The sequence below is a fragment of the Scomber scombrus genome, chromosome 14 (assembly GCF_963691925.1).
Source record: "Scomber scombrus chromosome 14, fScoSco1.1, whole genome shotgun sequence".
NCBI classification, from domain to species: domain Eukaryota; kingdom Metazoa; phylum Chordata; class Actinopteri; order Scombriformes; family Scombridae; genus Scomber; species Scomber scombrus.
Genome location: NC_084983.1, coordinates 16,347,348 through 16,365,561, shown reverse-complemented (window position 1 = coordinate 16,365,561; position 18,214 = coordinate 16,347,348). Strand labels below are relative to the sequence as shown.

At 37.8% G+C, this 18,214-nt stretch overlaps 1 protein-coding gene across 1 annotated transcript in view; it reads left to right on the top strand.

Annotated features, from left to right (window-relative positions):
• Window positions 1–8,981, top strand: part of cadm1a (cell adhesion molecule 1a) — a 393,907-nt gene extending 384,926 nt beyond the window's left edge. Inside the window, exons 11-12 of the mRNA XM_062432889.1 lie at window positions 5,126–5,254; window positions 8,863–8,981. Of these exons, the coding sequence (XP_062288873.1) occupies window positions 5,126–5,254; window positions 8,863–8,981 (248 nt within the window). The remainder of the gene's footprint in view (window positions 1–5,125; window positions 5,255–8,862) is intronic.
• The last annotated feature ends 9,233 nt before the right edge of the window (window positions 8,982–18,214 follow it).

The following is an 18,214-nucleotide window of genomic DNA, read 5'->3' as shown; positions in this document are numbered from 1 at the left end:
ATCCCTGTGCAAAACTGATAGATAGATGTTTATACTTTAAAGCTGCTTTGTTTGATTGTTGGCCACTAGGGGGCAGAAGATCTCTACAACAAGTTGACAGGTCCAATTTATTTACCCTCCTTATAGCTTTATTTTTGCCCCCACTAATTCTTCTTTCTTTACCAGGGTTTACTACCATAATAAACTGAGACTGAACCAAATATGTAATGTGTCATATGAGCAAAACAATAAGCCAAAATATGCTTAAAATATCAAGGGTGTTCATTTGACTTTATGGATGGAAAGGTGGATCTTTCATGACGCTGTATAACTTGCACCAACCATTTCGGGATATTAATTACACGCTGATATACACCTCTTGTTTTGTAATCGATACCAATAACTGCAGTCACATCTCACCATTTGATGTGGATGATAGGCGCTTTTCATCCCCGACTGAAGTGACATTTAAGGAAAGGCAATAACTAAAATTGCCTTTAATGTGCACTCCTTTGATTGCTAAAACAATGACCCATGCAATTTGAAGTTTGACTCCCCATGTGAGACAATAACAGAAATGTACTGTATTTCACTCGGTGACAGTAATTGCTCATAAGTGATACTCACTGATACGACATGCAAATTGCTTTATGTGGTATCGTTGAGACTGAGTGCTTCCAAGAACTGAAAGTGCACGCTTTGCAGCTGTCATGCAGACAATTATTTGGGCTTATAAACAGGGCTCTTTAAATATGGAACCCAGACAACCTTTTTTATTATAATTTTTTGGTGCGATTAAGACAGAAAAAAAAGGTTTCATCACTAATAACAAAGAAAATGTAACTGACCTGCGAGGTTTAAGGTCCAGCAAACAGATTCAGCTTTGGTTTTAAGAGAGAGAGTGTATGTGATGACTGAATTACACATTTGTTAATATGTTATTTGCTGCTAATCCACCTTTAAGAAGATTGTGTTGCAGTCAAATTGGAAAGTGGCAAAGGAGGATGTCAGGAAAGCATAGCTGCCAATGCACGACCAGAAATGAAAACATTACCACACATAAATCCACTTTAACTGCACCAACATGAAAAATCACAAAATCCTTCCTGTGACAACAGATTCATATGAGTTGTTTTGTTTTGTTGATTTATTTTATATATATTAGATGGGTTTTTTTTAGGATTTGACATGGTTTTTATTTTCTATCATGTTTGGAGATTTGTGCTTTGAACATTTTATATTGCAGGTTCCTAATATGTGGATTATTAATACATTCTTATTTAGTTGTGTACAAAATGCTCCAAAAAGAAATGATAAAAACATACAGATTAAAGAACTGTCCATTTTAATAAAGATAAGATAGGAACTGCTGGATTCAGTATTCTGAAATGTTGTTGGAAGCGTACAAAGCAAATGGATGAAGAAACTATTTAAAAATCCATCTACCTAAAGGATCTATATTTTATTTGAATTTAGGTGTTAATTTAATAGGTTTAGCCATCATTTTTACCAGTAACAGTTATGATAACATTGTGCTGACTGACGTGGACAAGAAGGAGCAGTCAATTGGCTAAAAAACAAAACTGTGTAAGAGCACTGTCATAATAGGTGAAAGGTGAAAAGTAGTGTGCATTCAAAACGTTGGGATCTCTACTAAAACTTAATAAAGATACCAACTGTCAGGCTGAAATTTGGGGAAAATGGGTGTAAAGTGATAACATAGGTTGGTAGCATATTTCCTTTTGATGGCATGGTGCAGCCATATAAAACATGGGCTCCGGGGTTTGAATATTTTACTCAGTGTAAACATCAAACATAGCTTGAATGAAGAGCGGGAACAAGCTTTTAGATGAAATGATGCCCAACTTTAAAGCTCCTTGAGAGAAAAAGTGAAGGGGAACGTGTGAAAATTGATTTTTAACAGCCAGATTTTTGTGGTGTTTCCTGGTTCTGAGAACAGAAAAAAGTTTACACGACCCCAGAACCTTTATTTTTGCTCCACCATCAGGCCACATTTTACATTTATATTTTCACTACTGGTAAGGCTCTAAAGAGTTTGTTAACTTGCAGTCTTATTTACAGAGCTTATTGTGACTGGAAGCAACATACTGTATGATGTGATGTGTTCATTTATCTCACTCCCTCTCTATAGGAAATGAATTTATACCAGGGACGTTTGCTATAGACAACCATGAATAACTCTCTGCAACCGCTCAAGTCACCCCCACCACCTTTACCACACCACACACACACTCTCATCTTCCCCTAAAGCCAAAGTCCACATTAACATCGTAATAGGAAAGTGTGTTAAAGCACAGCTTTAGCAGCCTGACAAGAGCGAATTGGATGTCAGGATTCCTGCTCAGTTTAATTGAATCTGCCCAGCACTAAAAAAGAAAATCTGAAGTCAAAATAACCTATTAGATCTATCAGGTAATGTTTTGTTGAGTTTGACAGGCAGCTCTGCTCCGTTTCCACCCCTCCCTCCTTTATTCCTGCAGGTTGGGTAATGTAGAAGTGAAGGGGTGGGTGGTGGCTGATGTTATCCATAATGTTTCTCTCTCTGTTTCTGTTATTCGTTAACAAATTGGGGCCTGCACTTTCTGTTTCCTGATGCTCACTCAGTAAATCCCTTGAGTGTCGAACTAGGATGGAGTGTGGAAGGGTTTTAGTGAGTTACTTCAGCTAATGGATGGTGGAGGCTGATGGTCTACTCCACGTGAACAGATTCCTAAGAACTGGCTGTTGTTCAGTGTCCTGACTGCACCTTTTCTGGCATTCACTGCAAGATAAGTCTTTAAAAGACATTAGATAGGAAGTGAAGAGCACAAAGAAGAATCTATAATCTATACATTATATGACGTTTTTAAATTCCAATTTACATCTCAATGCAAGATTTATCCATGTGAATCATCGTCTCTCCACCAACTCCACCCCTCCACTTACTTTCCTATAGTAGTTGTCTGCTTCATTGATGAAAAAATGTGCTCCTCCTTTGTGCCGTGAAGGGCCAATCACATCCACAAACGGATATTAACTTTGGGTTGTCATGGATCCTTACACTTGATCAATAGCTTTCACATAGCATTAAAGCCAAGAGCTTTGGCAGCTTGTTGTCCAATAAAAGGTTTTTTTTTCTTTTTTTACTTAAAGCATGCTCAGGAAGTTAAAAACATGATTAACTATTTCCCCCTCAATGAATGATTTGATCATGTTTTGTTGTGTGCAAGGTTGTGTAAAATTTTCTTCTGCAGATTTCTATTAAGATGTTATTTTCTTAAAGCATTGAACATGAGGGTGATGCAAGAAACATCCCCATTAGATTCTTAAGGAAAGGTCAAACACTGAGTGGTTTCTCAGTCCAGCAGGAATGTGATGATCCTGTTCCTGCTCAGGTTAATCAATTCTTGATTGCAATCTAAACCATTATTGTTGTGGCAGTTTTATAGAGTGGTTATTGAAATGTCAGCCAGAGACACAGAGCAGGGGGAAAACATCTTGTTGTGGGAGAAACAAAGAAGGCAAGAATGTTGAATAATTCAAAGGAAAATACATTTATTTATTTAAATGCAAAGTAAGCAACACAAAATAATGGACGAGGTCAAGAACTTAACATCAAACAAAAAAAAAGAAAAGGACCAGAACTAGCCACAGGCAAAAATAATAATAATTTCAAGTCAACCAAACCAGACTAACCATGCCTTAATATTGTTAAGATTATGTAACAGGTGAAAAAAATTGTTAGATTTAAGTTAAAAGATGGTTGAGGTCAGTCTAGGAGAATTTTCCCAAACAGCATTTTCCACACTGTAACTTTAGGGCTCTTTCCGCTGCAGGAACTTAGGGGTAATTTTACAGGGCCGTGACCATTGGCACGTGTCTCCATAGCAGGAACCGCCCCTGAAAGACAATCTCCCAGAACTTTTACGTTGGGCAAAACGACTCCCTGCCTTGGACTCTGTGCTGCACTGAAAAATTCCTGGGTGGGATTTTAGGTTGAGTCAGTGCTGATTGGGTATACTTGCGTCGCCTCGGTAAAGTCACGGTCAAAATTGTCGCACAACAACAATTGAAACTGTTGCAGAATTATGCAGTCACCTCCAGAGTCCAGTGTGTCCTATCAAGGTCCGACAACATAATTTAACATAATTTCCAGAATAAAATATCATCTTATAATCAGACCAATACTGTATTTGACCAACAAGCTATCAGGTTTTCTGGGTCTGAAAAGAGTTTTGTAGAAACATTTCATCCTGTATACAAATGAATGACATGCCTGCCATGAGTGATTTCCCTTATTTTCAGTGCTAGGGGCAGCAAACTAGCAGTTCTGTATGTCATTCAGTTGTTGCTGAATACCATTGGAATAAATGTAGTATATGGTAAATGGACTGAACTTATATAGCGCCTTTCTAGTCTTCCGACCACTAAAAGCACTTTACAGTAAATGTCAGCATTCACTCATTCACACATATTCATACATTGGTGGCAGAGACTACGATGCAAAGTGCCAATCTGCTCATCAGGATCTGAATTAAATCTAATGCACATTCACACACACTCACGCACCACTGGCGCAGCCATCAGGAGCAATTTGGGGTTCAGTATCTTGTCCCGAAGACATTTTGACAGGCGAGCTGTGGATCGAACCGCCAATCGTCCAATTAATGGGCGACTCACTCCTGAGCCACAGGCACCCAAAGTTCAGTCCATTTACCATATATCAAGTACACTAGTGAATACTATCTTCAATATGTATCTTTCTGTTTCCATGGTGTATTTAAGTTCAGTCAGTAAAAATCAAAAACTGTTGGATTAATTTTTTTGAAGCACATTACAAAAATTCATGACATTACTGTACATGCAGATGTGCAATAGATGGGCAACCTGGTCAACCACATGGTGAAAAGTGTTTTCAATCACTTCCATTAATGGCAGCAACATGTGGCAGTTCTTAATCACTTCTCTTACTGCAGAGATCTTCCATTTACGTGCCTTACATAAAGTATAATCTACATATTTATCACATTACTTCCATTTAACGGAGACATTCCTGCACAGATGGTGGCTGACTGCTATTCTCAAGATATAACGCTGAGTGCTGTCGTCTATCTGCACTGAGTTTGTTTTTTTCTTTTACTTTTAGATTCACGAGCTGGAGAGGGAGCGCCAAGAACGGTGGACCATGCAGTGATTGGAGGAGTGGTAGCTGTGGTTGTCTTTGCCATGCTCTGTCTACTCATCGTTTTGGGACGCTACTTTGCAAGACACAAAGGTAGAGTACCGGAAAAAGTGAAGTGTGTCCAATCACAGCTCAGATGTTGTTCAGTTGATTCAGTGTGTTGGCTTACACCATCTTACAATATTCACACATCCACAGCAGCATTCAAACACTGGGCTCTGCAACATTTGGGCCACTGATTTGACAGCAGTAACCTGGTGCAATCAGCCGATAACACCACAGCCTACTGCCGTACATCATCGGCATGATGTGTGGAAAACCTGACGTGGGTGTTTTATGAATCTCCCATCGGCACTGTTCACTAAAATAGTTGGCAAATAATTATCTGCCCTTTTATTTAGAGAAGATGAGAAAGAAGGTTGGCAAAATAAAAACATAAAAACTAGAAGGATATACAACTACTTTACAAGTATGTTAGTACATCATGAATTAAATATTTTAAAAAACTAAATTGAATAGAACAGGTGAATTGATGCTAAAGAATATATATTTTAGAAATCTGCAGCTTAAATAAATTCACTTTCTAATTTGCAACCCTGTTGCTGTAAAAAAAACTCCTCCGTGCCATTTTAAAAAATAGCAAGTCTGCTATTAAGACTACAGGTTATTGATAGTGAGTAATATCGTGTATGCTGCCCTCATAACACAAAAATAATTATAATCTATAACAGATTTCACACTTTCATATTTCTTGAGCAGGAGGAAATGGAATTGAAAGAATGAACCACTTTAGAGAGGAAATAGTGTGAATGAGGGAATTTAAAGGTGTCGACAAGCTAGTTTATTTTTTTATTTAATGATAATACTCAACTCAATGTTTCCCCTCAGGCTTTTCCATCCAGAAGCTGTGTGTTCACGTACAGTAAACATGATGTAATTTGTCTGGTGACTGATGGATCTCAGAGGTGAACCGAAATGTTTGTGAGCTGAGATAACACTGTTAAACTGTAGTAAGGTGCACATGATTGCCGGTATTTTTTTTTTTATAGGGCTGGTACACGGTAAACCTGACATAGTTCATTATTTGCAATCAACCTCACTCTCTCAGTCAGTGAAACGCTGGCTCGGCTTGTGTTGCTGCTGTCTGTCAACAACTGTTTGGACCTGACGATATAGTTTAGCTCGATTGCCGTAAAAACTAGTAGCGTCAATCTTTTTGTGTCTGTTATGTGTTACGTAAATAAAAACATCCTGATCTCAACGTCAAGTTCACTGAGTCTTATGTGATTAGCACTGAAGGCACTATCTGGTGCAGCCTCATTGTAATGTAATTCTGCCTAGGGGGAAATTACTAGGCAGATGTTAAAGGATGATTCCGGTTTATTACAACTGGGATCTCGTTTTTGTAGTTTTGGCCATCTTTTTATGAGTAATAATAACATTATACTCACTAAATTAATTGCTGAGATCTGGCAACATCACTTAAAATAATGTCTGAGGAGAACAGGAGGACTAGTCAGACAATCAGAGATGTTGTAAAGAAAGCCCCAGTTTAGTCAAACCTAAAGTAAATGGTTAAACTATTTCCTAAATTGTCCTAAATGCTGGTAATTGACCTATAGTGTCCACCATAGTTGTGCATGCACCATATGGTCAAGTGTGACATCACCTATTGTTTTACACTGGAGGCTGTTTGAGTTGGAGTTTATGGTCTACATCATCTTTTCCATATAGAGACTTCCAGATAAAGAGTGTGGCATGTTTCCAGAGCATGAACGGCTCCCGAAACAGGCACAGCTCTATCTTCCCCTATTTCTAAGAAATGTTACTCTCCTCAAAATTAGGCCCTATGTTTCCTTAAGCCTGCATTCCCACAGCACAGGTATGGCCATTGCCTAATGCACATAATATGTTGTTGCCCCCCCTTAACCTGTTTTTTCATCTATTAAAATGCTTGAAAGACAGGTGAAATTATTTATTTTATTATTAAACTGAGCATAGGGCTGAGGGAAGATAAACACGCTCCCCTGGAAACAAGACCCATTACTTTGAAACCAAAGCTAACTCCAGCTGGGAACACTGAGCGGTGCACACTTTGGCTAACATTAGCTACTTTGGTTAAATTGTGCCAACTGGACAGATATCATAATCAAGTAAGATTAAACTTATTAAATATTGCAACAGCAGTCCAACTCCAACTGTGAGTTATGTAACAGGAGAGAGCAGCTGGCAAGCAAACTGTCAGTCAACACCCACACACAGACTTAAAAGCCACTATATGTCTTTAATGGAGCAAAGATTTCCAAAATGGCCACCATCACACCTATTAGGGAGCCTGAATTTAGCAATTGAGATTATAATGACTCTTTTTAGAAAATAATTTTCTTAGTATTTCTAGAGATAAGTGGATGCTTTTTGAATAGAAGTCAAATGGAGCCAGGGATTTTTTTTTCAACGTCTAGTACCCGTCAGTGTCATCGCACGTTAAAGTTCTAACCCTAACCGTAACCCAGAATCAGACACAGCCTGTAATAAACTTGAATTATCCTGCAATGCTCACTTCTGACTCTTGTCACAATACCTTTTTTTCATATTATGTCATTTTTTTCAATATAAGATGTCAATAAGATGCAAGTAAACAAATAAAATGGCCACTTTAAACTGTTGGCACTGAGCATGTGAGCTTGTGAGATGTTTACAAGTTAATAAGCTGTTTATGCAATATGAATATTAATGAAAGAACAATAATGATCAAGAGCAGTCTTGAAAGCGCGACATGATTCTTTTGGTTTCTGGTCTGTGGCTACACTTATTCAGAGGTGCTGTGATTTGAGACTGCAGCCCAGAGCAGTCAAATGGGAGAAATATTCATCCAAAAATTTTGAATGTTGAGGGCGACTTTTAAATACCTCCGTCAGTAACTTCCCATAATAATTACTTCACAAAACACTTACCTGAAACGACCCGTAGCCCTGAGAACAAGCGTAGGAGTAGGGTTGTACTAACTAGCAGCGGGGGCGGATTACTGCATAATTCTGACATGACTGTTTAAACTGCATCGCCAGAAGTCAGATCAGATTTGGTATGATGTGCGCTCATAGCCCAAATCAGGATTAAATATGTCAGATTCAGTATTTTTTTCATTTCACTGTCATAAAAAGCTGATGTGGAACAGGAACGATGAGGAGGGGGGAAAAAAACTCTGAGAGGATTTTTGCTCAGATTCAATCTAAATGTATCTCAGGTCACCACTCTTGCAGCATTTGTGCTTCTGTTTCTTTCCACATACGGCAGATCCCTCATTCGATCTGGAATAGTGCCTTGATTATCAGCCTTTACCGTAATAGGATGTGAATAAATCTTGTAAATTACTTTTGAAGCGGCTTGCTTCTTCTTCTTTTCTTTTTTTTTTCTTTGATGAACTTGACAAGGTTAATTTGAAGGTGTGAGCCATGCTCTTCCCCACGCTTGAGATAATTTCAAAAACCCTGATTTTAATGTGCCAATCCTGAATGAAGAAGTGGGAAAATTATGTATAATCTGAATATTACAGGTTGCTAGTTAGGTTAGGTTTTTGTAAATGGGCACACGGTGGAGGATTTGCATAATTAGGTGCTGGGGCACATTTTAATCTTTTGTATCATCTAAGCAGCAGGCTATTATCCAGTCCGTGACACTGTCCTTCATCCCCTCCTCCTCAGGTACCTACTTCACACACGAAGCCAAAGGAGCAGATGATGCAGCGGACGCAGATACAGCCATCATCAACGCAGAGGGTGGCCACACCAACTCGGACGAAAAGAAAGAGTACTACATCTAATCAAAGCAAGACCCCTCACTCTTGTGTCCTCTTTGGGACACCGAGCTGTTTTTGGGGCCGGGGCAAGGAGAGATGGGGGTGGGGGGGTTAAAGTTGAGGTTGATGGAAAGATTTAAGTTGGTTCAGGATCACTTTTAGTGAGAGTAGATGGGTTGAGGAGTTAGAAGAAAGAGGTTTAAAGAAAGGCCTGGTTTTAAGCCGTTGTTTAGTCTAGTCCGCAGATGTAGATGGAATGTTTTGTGTGTAAAAAAAAAAAAAAAAAATTACAAAAAAGGACAAAAAATGGGAGGGTTTGGGTTTTCGGTAAGCTTGAGAAGGGGATGGGTTGGGGGTGGGAGGGTGCGCCAGACGTTGCCAGAAATCACTGTAGAGAGCTTCACCATTCAACACCTCCCTAACTGCTGGTACGAATTTTATTTAGTTCAACCATTTGCAGAAAATTCTGTGCCTTGTTCTAAATTTTTTCGTTCTATCCATAAATTGGATTTGTGTTGATCGTCATTTGCATAACCTTGTTGTACCCCTTTTTCCAGTTTCATCTTCCCCACTCGTAATTACCAATGTGCTGTTGGCTTTTGTATGAGGGTAAAATTACACAGACACTTTATTCATTCCCCTAAATGTGTCTGCACACATGCCTCTCCTGCATAACAAAAACGTTCCAGTATACTGTGATTTGTCTCAAGCCATTACTTCCCTTACTTCCTTTTTTTTTGTTTCCTGAAGTGTTGACAGCCCCCAAAATGCATGGAATGCTTTACATATCATTGTACAAAGGACATATATGAGAAACAGTTTTGATGTTCTCTATCGGGCCTCCCTGCAACAATATTCAAAATATAATCAAAAAATGGGCAGCAAAGAATAATATGAAATAATCTTCCCATTTTATTGGGCCAATTTAATTTTTTAATTAACGCTTCGCAACCTCAGTTAATTCTTCAGAGCACATATACTACTGCCTCTTAAACAATTACCTACTACTTTTTTTTTCTCATTGAGCCGCTATTTCATTATTTTGATTTCTTCCTCTCTTAGGTATTTATTATTATTAATTTTTCTTCTATTTGGCTGAATGGATGCCCTGTTTTCCAACAGGCTTTTATTGAGTTTTAATGATGAGATTCTATTGATTTCCATCTGCTCTCACTCGAGTTTATTTCGTCTTACCAATAGGAGGGTAAGAAAATGTAAATTGTTTTCAAGCTGTTTTTTGGCAATCTCTCAGTCAAGTTGCCTCAGCGATGAAAGACTGTTTAAAAAATATTTGGTATTAATATCGGCCAACCAGTAGCCAAGAGATGCTGGTAACCTGTACATAACTCAAAAGAGAAGCAGCCTTAACAAAAATCCAAAGTAAAACACATTAAAATGAATGTTAATTTTAAGAATACGTAAAACAAAACATAAAAAGGTCGCGGCTGTCCTGGTCCTCCCATCAGCAGGTTCATGTTATCCTATTCACACATAATTCAATGTAAATCAAGCCAATGGAATTATAGCTGTATTATACACTAATCCTTACTAAGAAATATTTTTTACGACTTATTAGAATTGAAGTGGAGTACCTTTGTGAATTTTATTGTATCACGCTCATTGTGAGTTTCGTCAAACTGTAAAACAAGCAAATGTTTGGGAAAGCAAATGTCTTCAAACTAAGAAATGCTCCAAGAGACAGGCCAGTCTTTTCACCTCTATCACACCTTCTATATATAAATATATATATATATATATATATATATGTTTTTTGCTTTGATCCAGCAGCTTGAGTGCTTAAACATTTAAAACTGTTTTGGTATTGGTTTTTTATGTACACGCTAAGACACATTTTTGCTTCTCTACCTTGCTTTATGTATGAACCCCCCCCACAGGGTCTGCTAAGAAAAAAAAGAGATCCATGTATAAATCTGTACTCGGTTTGAAAATCTATGCGCATAGTTTATAAACCGAGCTCTCAAAATTTTAATCCATGTATCATAATCAAACCATAATCCATACCCATGATTTGTAAACTGTGCCCTGTGATTTGAAATCCATGCCCTCAAACGCAATTGATTGTAAAATGGGGAAGTTGCTCATTTAGCTTTATATTTCGGAGAATATGTGGCTGAGGATATTTAATATTAAATCATCATTTCTCAATTAATATTGCCACGTCATCCCAGAAATCAACGTTTATTCTGTTTATTCTCAACACACCTGAACAGCAAACAGCTTCCAATCAGCACCCAGCTAAACGGTATAGTGTAGACGCTGTGTGTGCCTACACTATACACAACATCTTAAGGCTCATGGGTAATGTAGCTTTCCACTATCCAAAACGGACACAAAAAAATCCCTGCAAAAAAAATCCATGGGCAGGGATTCATAACTCAAGGGCACGAATTATGAATCTGAGAGCATGGTTTATAAACTGTGCGCATAGGTCTAAACCAAGAATGCAGATTCACACTTGGATGTCTTTTTCTTCCCTCAGCTGACCCCAGGGAGGAGGCAGAGGGGGGTTGGGGGGCGGCTCCATATCACCTGCCAAAACTATCTATCAGTCCGTTTTGCTGTGCCAGCTGGGGAGCACTGAGGAATGCCAAAAGTAATTAATTGTTTGTAACTGAACTTAATACACATGTTGTGCTCTGTGGTGTTAATCCATGATTTGCATTGATGCCCTAGCTTCTTAACATGGCAATGAGGGTCTATTGATGGCATTGTCTGTTGGTATTATGTGTTCACACAGCAAGAAGCCTGCTTAATGAGTCTCTACTCTTGATATCACATGGCTTGCAACATTTTATCAATGCTAATGATAACTCATAAATAAACAAAGTTAAATTAGAGCGTAGCATCAACCCAGACAGTGGTTGCAGCTTTACTTCAAGAACTTGTATTTATTAGGGAACATATTGTGACTTCTGTTTGTTTTAATCAAAGTTGCACAATTGGCCAAATATAAAACCACATTATTTGCGGGAAAAAAAGTGAAAATGATATCTTGGAGTTTGTTGACCATCCTCATATTGTTAAACATTTTTTACTGCAGAGCAAGATTAGAACCTTCAATGTTTGCTTCTTTTTAATAAAATGCATTAGGCCAAGGGCAAAATCAAACAACACAATATGTTTTATTGTAATGTGGATTGGTAAAAGCATTAATAAAGTAAAGTAATAAACACAGCTAGAACAGTCTGGTAAGTTCAGACTATTACTTTATAGTAATGTAGCCTTTAAAAACAGGAAAAGATAATGCCATATATGTCATATCGAAATATTACAATATCCAAAAATCTCAGATGATATCTAGTCACATATCATGATATTGATATATAATATCAATTTATTGCCCAATCATAACGAAGCAATGTTAATTTTAGAGATTGGACATTAACAATGAGTTTTATTCAAATCGAACACTTCAGCAAAAATGCATTAACGCCACGTTTTAGCCTTTTAGTTTTGTTATTTATTATCATAATTGTATAATTTCTACAGGTAAATTCACCATGATCCAAGGGAACACTACAGCTTGAGAAAACCATAAGCAAAAATTTTTTTAAATCCTCACCACATATTATTACATCAGTATTCAAAACTTTTTTTTAAAACCCACCACAAATAAAATAAAATTGCTGATGTTTACTTTAAGGCCCCATGAAACCAAAGTTAGTGTCCTCAGGTTCTGCACTGTGACGTTTTTCCAGGTTAAAATGGAATATTTGAGCAAAGCACAGTTACAAGAAGGATTTAAAACAAATCCTTTGCATTTAATTGGAAGTTACCTCAGGGCACTTTTCACATAAAGCAGGTCTAGACCGTACTCTTTATTTTACGGAGACCCAACATTCACCCATGAGCAAGTACTCACAGAGTTAAGCATGCCATGAAGCTGCAGACAGAAACAGAGCTACAGAGGACCGTTGGCTCCACACACACCTCCCCCTCACCTGTTGTTAGATCAGGAGGAGGACGAGGGAGAGATGAATACATTAGACCTCAGCCACATTGAAGTGTTTGCCCACTGATATCTAAACACACATCTCTTCCTATCTCTGTCTGATATTGCTCTTTTAGCTAGTATGACCCACAAAGAAGTGTGAAGTGCGCTTTTCTTTATGAGCAGTGTGGCTAGCTACTCGCCACAAGGTCACAATTGATTGGATGAACTTTTGTAAACGCCTGAGTGCGGGATGAGTCAAACATTTGAAACCGTTTTGCAGGATGAGAAAACAGCGATTTAGACATAAAAATACTCTGACGTTGATTTTCTCACATAAAGTCGGCATGTAAGAAGAGATAAATGAATAATTAACATAATAACATGGGATTAAAACGTTGAAAATATTTTTTTTGTTTTGTTTCATTGGGCCTTTAAGTGGCATTTTCTCTATCAGTAACCCCAATCTTTTAACTTGAGTAATTTCGTTTTCCATTATAGTTAATTGTTTTAATGATTAAATACATTTCCTTATCAGAAAGATTAATATATGATAAATATCACTCAGTCATATCTAATCATAAAACTCAGCTTCACTGAACTACAATCCCTCTTTGAAAAGTTAATGAATTCTTTGGGACTTTGCTTGCTGTGTGAACACATCCAAGGTTCAATACTTTATTGGCATGTTAAGGTATTTGATTGGAATTTGTCAATGTGCAGTTTAGATCGCAACACATTAACAATGTGATAGCTTTAATATATCATCTTCATGCATGAAGACAGCATTCTGTCTTTTCATATTTTCCATATTGATATGGTGGGTTTGGTGTCGTCCAAAGGCAGTTAATGAGGTTATTGTGAAGTGCATTACACAAATTTCACTTTCCTGAGCATTTGTGCATTTAAAAAAAATTAAATAAAAGGCATTAAATATTCTTTCTGCAGTTTTACATGACAACAGATAGGCTGGGTGGGAGCTGTGGACTTTTGTTTTAGCTTTTCACATTGGATGTGGCAGTTGTATATGGAGGCTACAGGAGGAATGCTGCAGACAAAGATCAAAGATGCTATGTGTCCAACTCTCTTCAACTGTATCTTCTTCTATGAAAACTTGAGTTAATTTAAACGTTTAAACTGTACTCACTAAGGAATTTACCACTAAGTTAACACTGTATGCTGACGACACTGTTTTGTGTTTGTTACGTGGATGGGTGGGGGTGGGAAAAGGGTTCTGATTAGGTTAGATGTTTTATGGTCTGGTGTCTGATAAAAATTATTAGCTGACTTGTTATCGTTGCTTTATGAATCACAGAGCAGATGTCACCTCATCTGTAAGACTGAGATTGTGTGATTTGTATTTGACAGTGAGCACTATTTCGCTTGAGTGACATGTGGCAGCTTCCATTAAAAATCAGACTTCAGAACATGTACTTGCCAATAAAGGAATAGAACTGAATATCGTCTTCTCCCTTAAGGTTGATGAATTATTTTTGTTTGTGAATATTAAAACCTTTTTGTGAGGTTTCTCCAAATAATGTATGGTCAAATAAGAGTTTTTGCTCTCCAAAAGTTCCAATGTAAAATGTAACTTGAACAAAGCATTATAAAAAATATAATTTCAGTAGTTTTAAATATTCAGAAATGGTGAGGATCCAATTTGAAGTAAATTTACAGATTGATAATTTCAGTTATTGTGTGTATTTTAATTTATATTAAATGCCCAGTAAAGTTTAAAAAAAAAAAAAAAAAAGGGACTTTGGTCTTAACATATGTATTTTTTTTTCCACATTAAATTCTTTTGATAATGCCCTGTCTCAGGTTCATGCGTTGTTGACCGATGTGACTGCATCTCAGGTAGAATGCAAAATTTAGGCCCCACCTATCGATGACATAAAAGAAAGTACAATGCATCCTCATCAAATCAAGTGCAACACATTATTTTAGACCCAAGAGGCAAAATTGGTGAGATATTTTGCATATATGTTGTACATGTTTTCTGTATTTTTCTTAATATTTGGTGCACTGTAAAAGATGTGTTAAGTATTGCTTTGTGTTGACATAGGATATAAAGCGTACATTGTTTAATGAAGCAGGATCAGAAACGTGTTGTGGCTGTACTACTGTCACTTTCAACACACCACCGCCTTTGGAAGCTTGGTTGATTCCCAAAAAGTTTTGATTGTTTCACCAGTCATTGTTTTTAGGTTGATTCTTTTTGTCTCTCTGCTGTTTTTGGGAAATGTTAATGTGTATTAATGGAGAAAAGGAGATCCACATTCCCATACACATTTTGTATTGGTTCATAAATAGACATTTTTACAAAACAATGAAAAGTTCTTGTCTTAATAAAAAAGAAAAGATATTAATGTCCAAAATAATCAGTGTTGGTATTGTTTTTTGTTTTACTTCAAATATCAATCATTTAATATGATGCACCACAGTAATACACGCAGTATTGGATTATTTTTTTTTCCTCTAAACACATTCTCAGATGATGAAGTCCATGTACCTGTTTCATTCAGCTTGAGCAATTCAAAGGAGAAAAATAATTTCAGTATTTTCTGGAATTTGCAAAATACATGTTGAAATGTCAGATGTTCACAAAAAAATACCACATATTGGTAAAAGGATAAGGTTGGCATTTGTTGACAATAAAGGAAATATCAATAAACACCTAGCCTTATCCTTGAAAAACAAAGCAATTCTCAGCTGACATAATTCTTTTGATTTACATTTTTTTTTCCACACTGTTTCACAACATTTACACTAACATAATGATCAGTATCCACCGTAATAAAAGTCACATTAACTTACTTGATTATTTATTTGAGCAACAGAAGTTTTGCCAACTGGCACTGGTATGTATTCACCAAACCAAATTAGGGTTTTTTTGTGACAATATGTGGAACCTTGATTAAAAAGTCTGGCTGCCATCTTTTGACACATAATTTCTACATCAAAATTCTCACAATTCATATTTTTTTCATCCACACCCATTTTTGCAACTGTTACAGCTCGTGTATCACTCAGATTCAATGACTAGACTAGGCACGATGAAATAAAATTACAACACTTTAACAATTAAATATTAATTCATTTTCACTCAGCAATAATCTGTAGACTGGACTCAAAGGATAACTACACACAGGCTAAATATTCTGCTTCCTATTAACCCTAACCCTAACCTTACAGCAGTACTACATTGGCCACCACTCTGATTTTAGGCCTTTCCACTGTAAGCTCAATCAGTTTAATTTTTTTCACATTTTTACCAGTGATGTCCTTTTACCTGAAAGCCAACTGTGATGGACAAAAAGCTCAATCTCTATTTCCTTTGTGAGACAACTGTACTGTCAGGTTATTCTTCTCCAAAGGATGATAATTGCCTTTGTGTGTGTTAAACAAAAATCCATATTTTAAAAACAGTCTTTGCTTGTCTCATTGTTGTTGTTTTTTCTAATTTCCCAGCACTTTCCTGCTATTTGATGGACATTGGTGTACTTAAACCTATGCAACCTATGTTTCATCTGTACTGTGCTTTCTTAAGCTAATACCAGCGATCAAGGTTGAAGGTCCTTAGAGCACAATACGCAATGTTACATCACTTAGGTGTAGTGCCAAATTCAACAGATTTGATCATTTAAGCCTGTAGATGCCAGAACAGTGATGATTTTCCTCCACACGTGATTTGGTGCATTTTCTCTTTAACATCACATTCACCACATCTTTTCAATAATCTTGTTACCTCATTAGACTCCCTCCTCCAGCAAAATGTGATTTCACCATTTAAAAGGATAACTGTCTAACAGTGCTGAGTTAATTGCCAGCTAATTAGCCAGCAGTCAAAACTTGTCAAGCTTAAAATGTTAAATGAAAACATTTTTAAAAAATGTTTTCAGTTGTCCAGTTGTCACGGTTAAAAACAATAATTCTCCACACTTTTTGTTTGAGTAAATAGAAAACTAAAATTATACTGTAGCTAGTGTGCAGAGTTTCTATTTTTTTAGACGAAAATGAATCAATCTTTGGACATATTTGTGGAAACCGTGTCAATGCTTCAGGGCTTTGAGGGAGACATTCCCATGACAGTGTTCCACTGACATTTGAGGGCCAGCTTTATTAGGAGATGCACTGTTAAGTTCTCACTAGAGCACATCCTGTATTACCTACGAAAGCTGACACAAGATGTTTTTTTTCTTTTTCCAAGAAGTCCACTTAGTGCTTTTTGCAGTATGTACTGTTTGTGATTTATTTCTGCCCTTTTATAACACTCAACATTTAGGACAACCCGTCATGCTTCTAAGATTGTATTTCACTTGTAAAGTGACAGCTAGCCGGCCAACATTTGCACTAATTACCACAAGACGTTACTTTTGGCTTATGGTATTTTAACATGCAGTGCTGTGTTAATCCTGTTTATTTTTGTTTTGATTTTTTATTGTATTTTTCTTTCATTTTACCAGGAGAACCTCATTGAGATTAAAAATCTCTTTTGCAACAGAGTGTCTATCAGGTACAGATCGGGACACAAACGAGGAACCGGAGGGCTCAGGCTGAATCAGAGTCGTTTATTACAGGCAGGGGTCAAAACCAGGCAGGCAGTAGAATAGGCGAAGGTACAGGTAATCGGCTGGCTATAATCTAGGTCACGGATCAAAAGCTGGTCATACACAGGGAGATACTCAAGGAAATTATACGCTGGAACTCTGACTCTAAGGACAAGACGATCTGGCACAGAGGGGAGGGGAGACACGGCTTAAATACACAAGGAGGGGGAAGACAACTAGACACAGGTGAAACACATTAGGGAGGGGAAAGCAATCACACAGGCGGGAAACTTGACAGGAAGACAGGGGTAAGACAAGGACTTCAAAATAAAACAGGAAGTGGCACAACAAGAACAGAAAATCAACTAAAACCCTAACAGGCACTAACGGGCCCTGACAGTACCCCCCCCCCCCCCTAGGGCCGACACCCGGCGGCCCAGGACCTTGGGAACGGTGAAAGTCCTTAATGAGGTGGGGGTCCACGATATGGCGAGAGGGCACCCAGGATCTTTCCTCCGGGCCGTATCCCTCCCAGTCCACAAGATACTGCAGGCCCCGGCCCCGGCCCCGCCGCCTGACCGCCAGCAGCTTCTTCACGGTGTACACCGGGCCCCCACCAACGAGCCGGGGGGGAGGAGGGGGTCTGGTGGCTGGGACAAGTGGGCTCTCCTTGAAAGGCTTAATGCAGCTGACATGGAAAGTGGAGTGGATCTTGGAGGACCTGGGAAGCTGCAGTCTGACAGCAGAACAGTTAA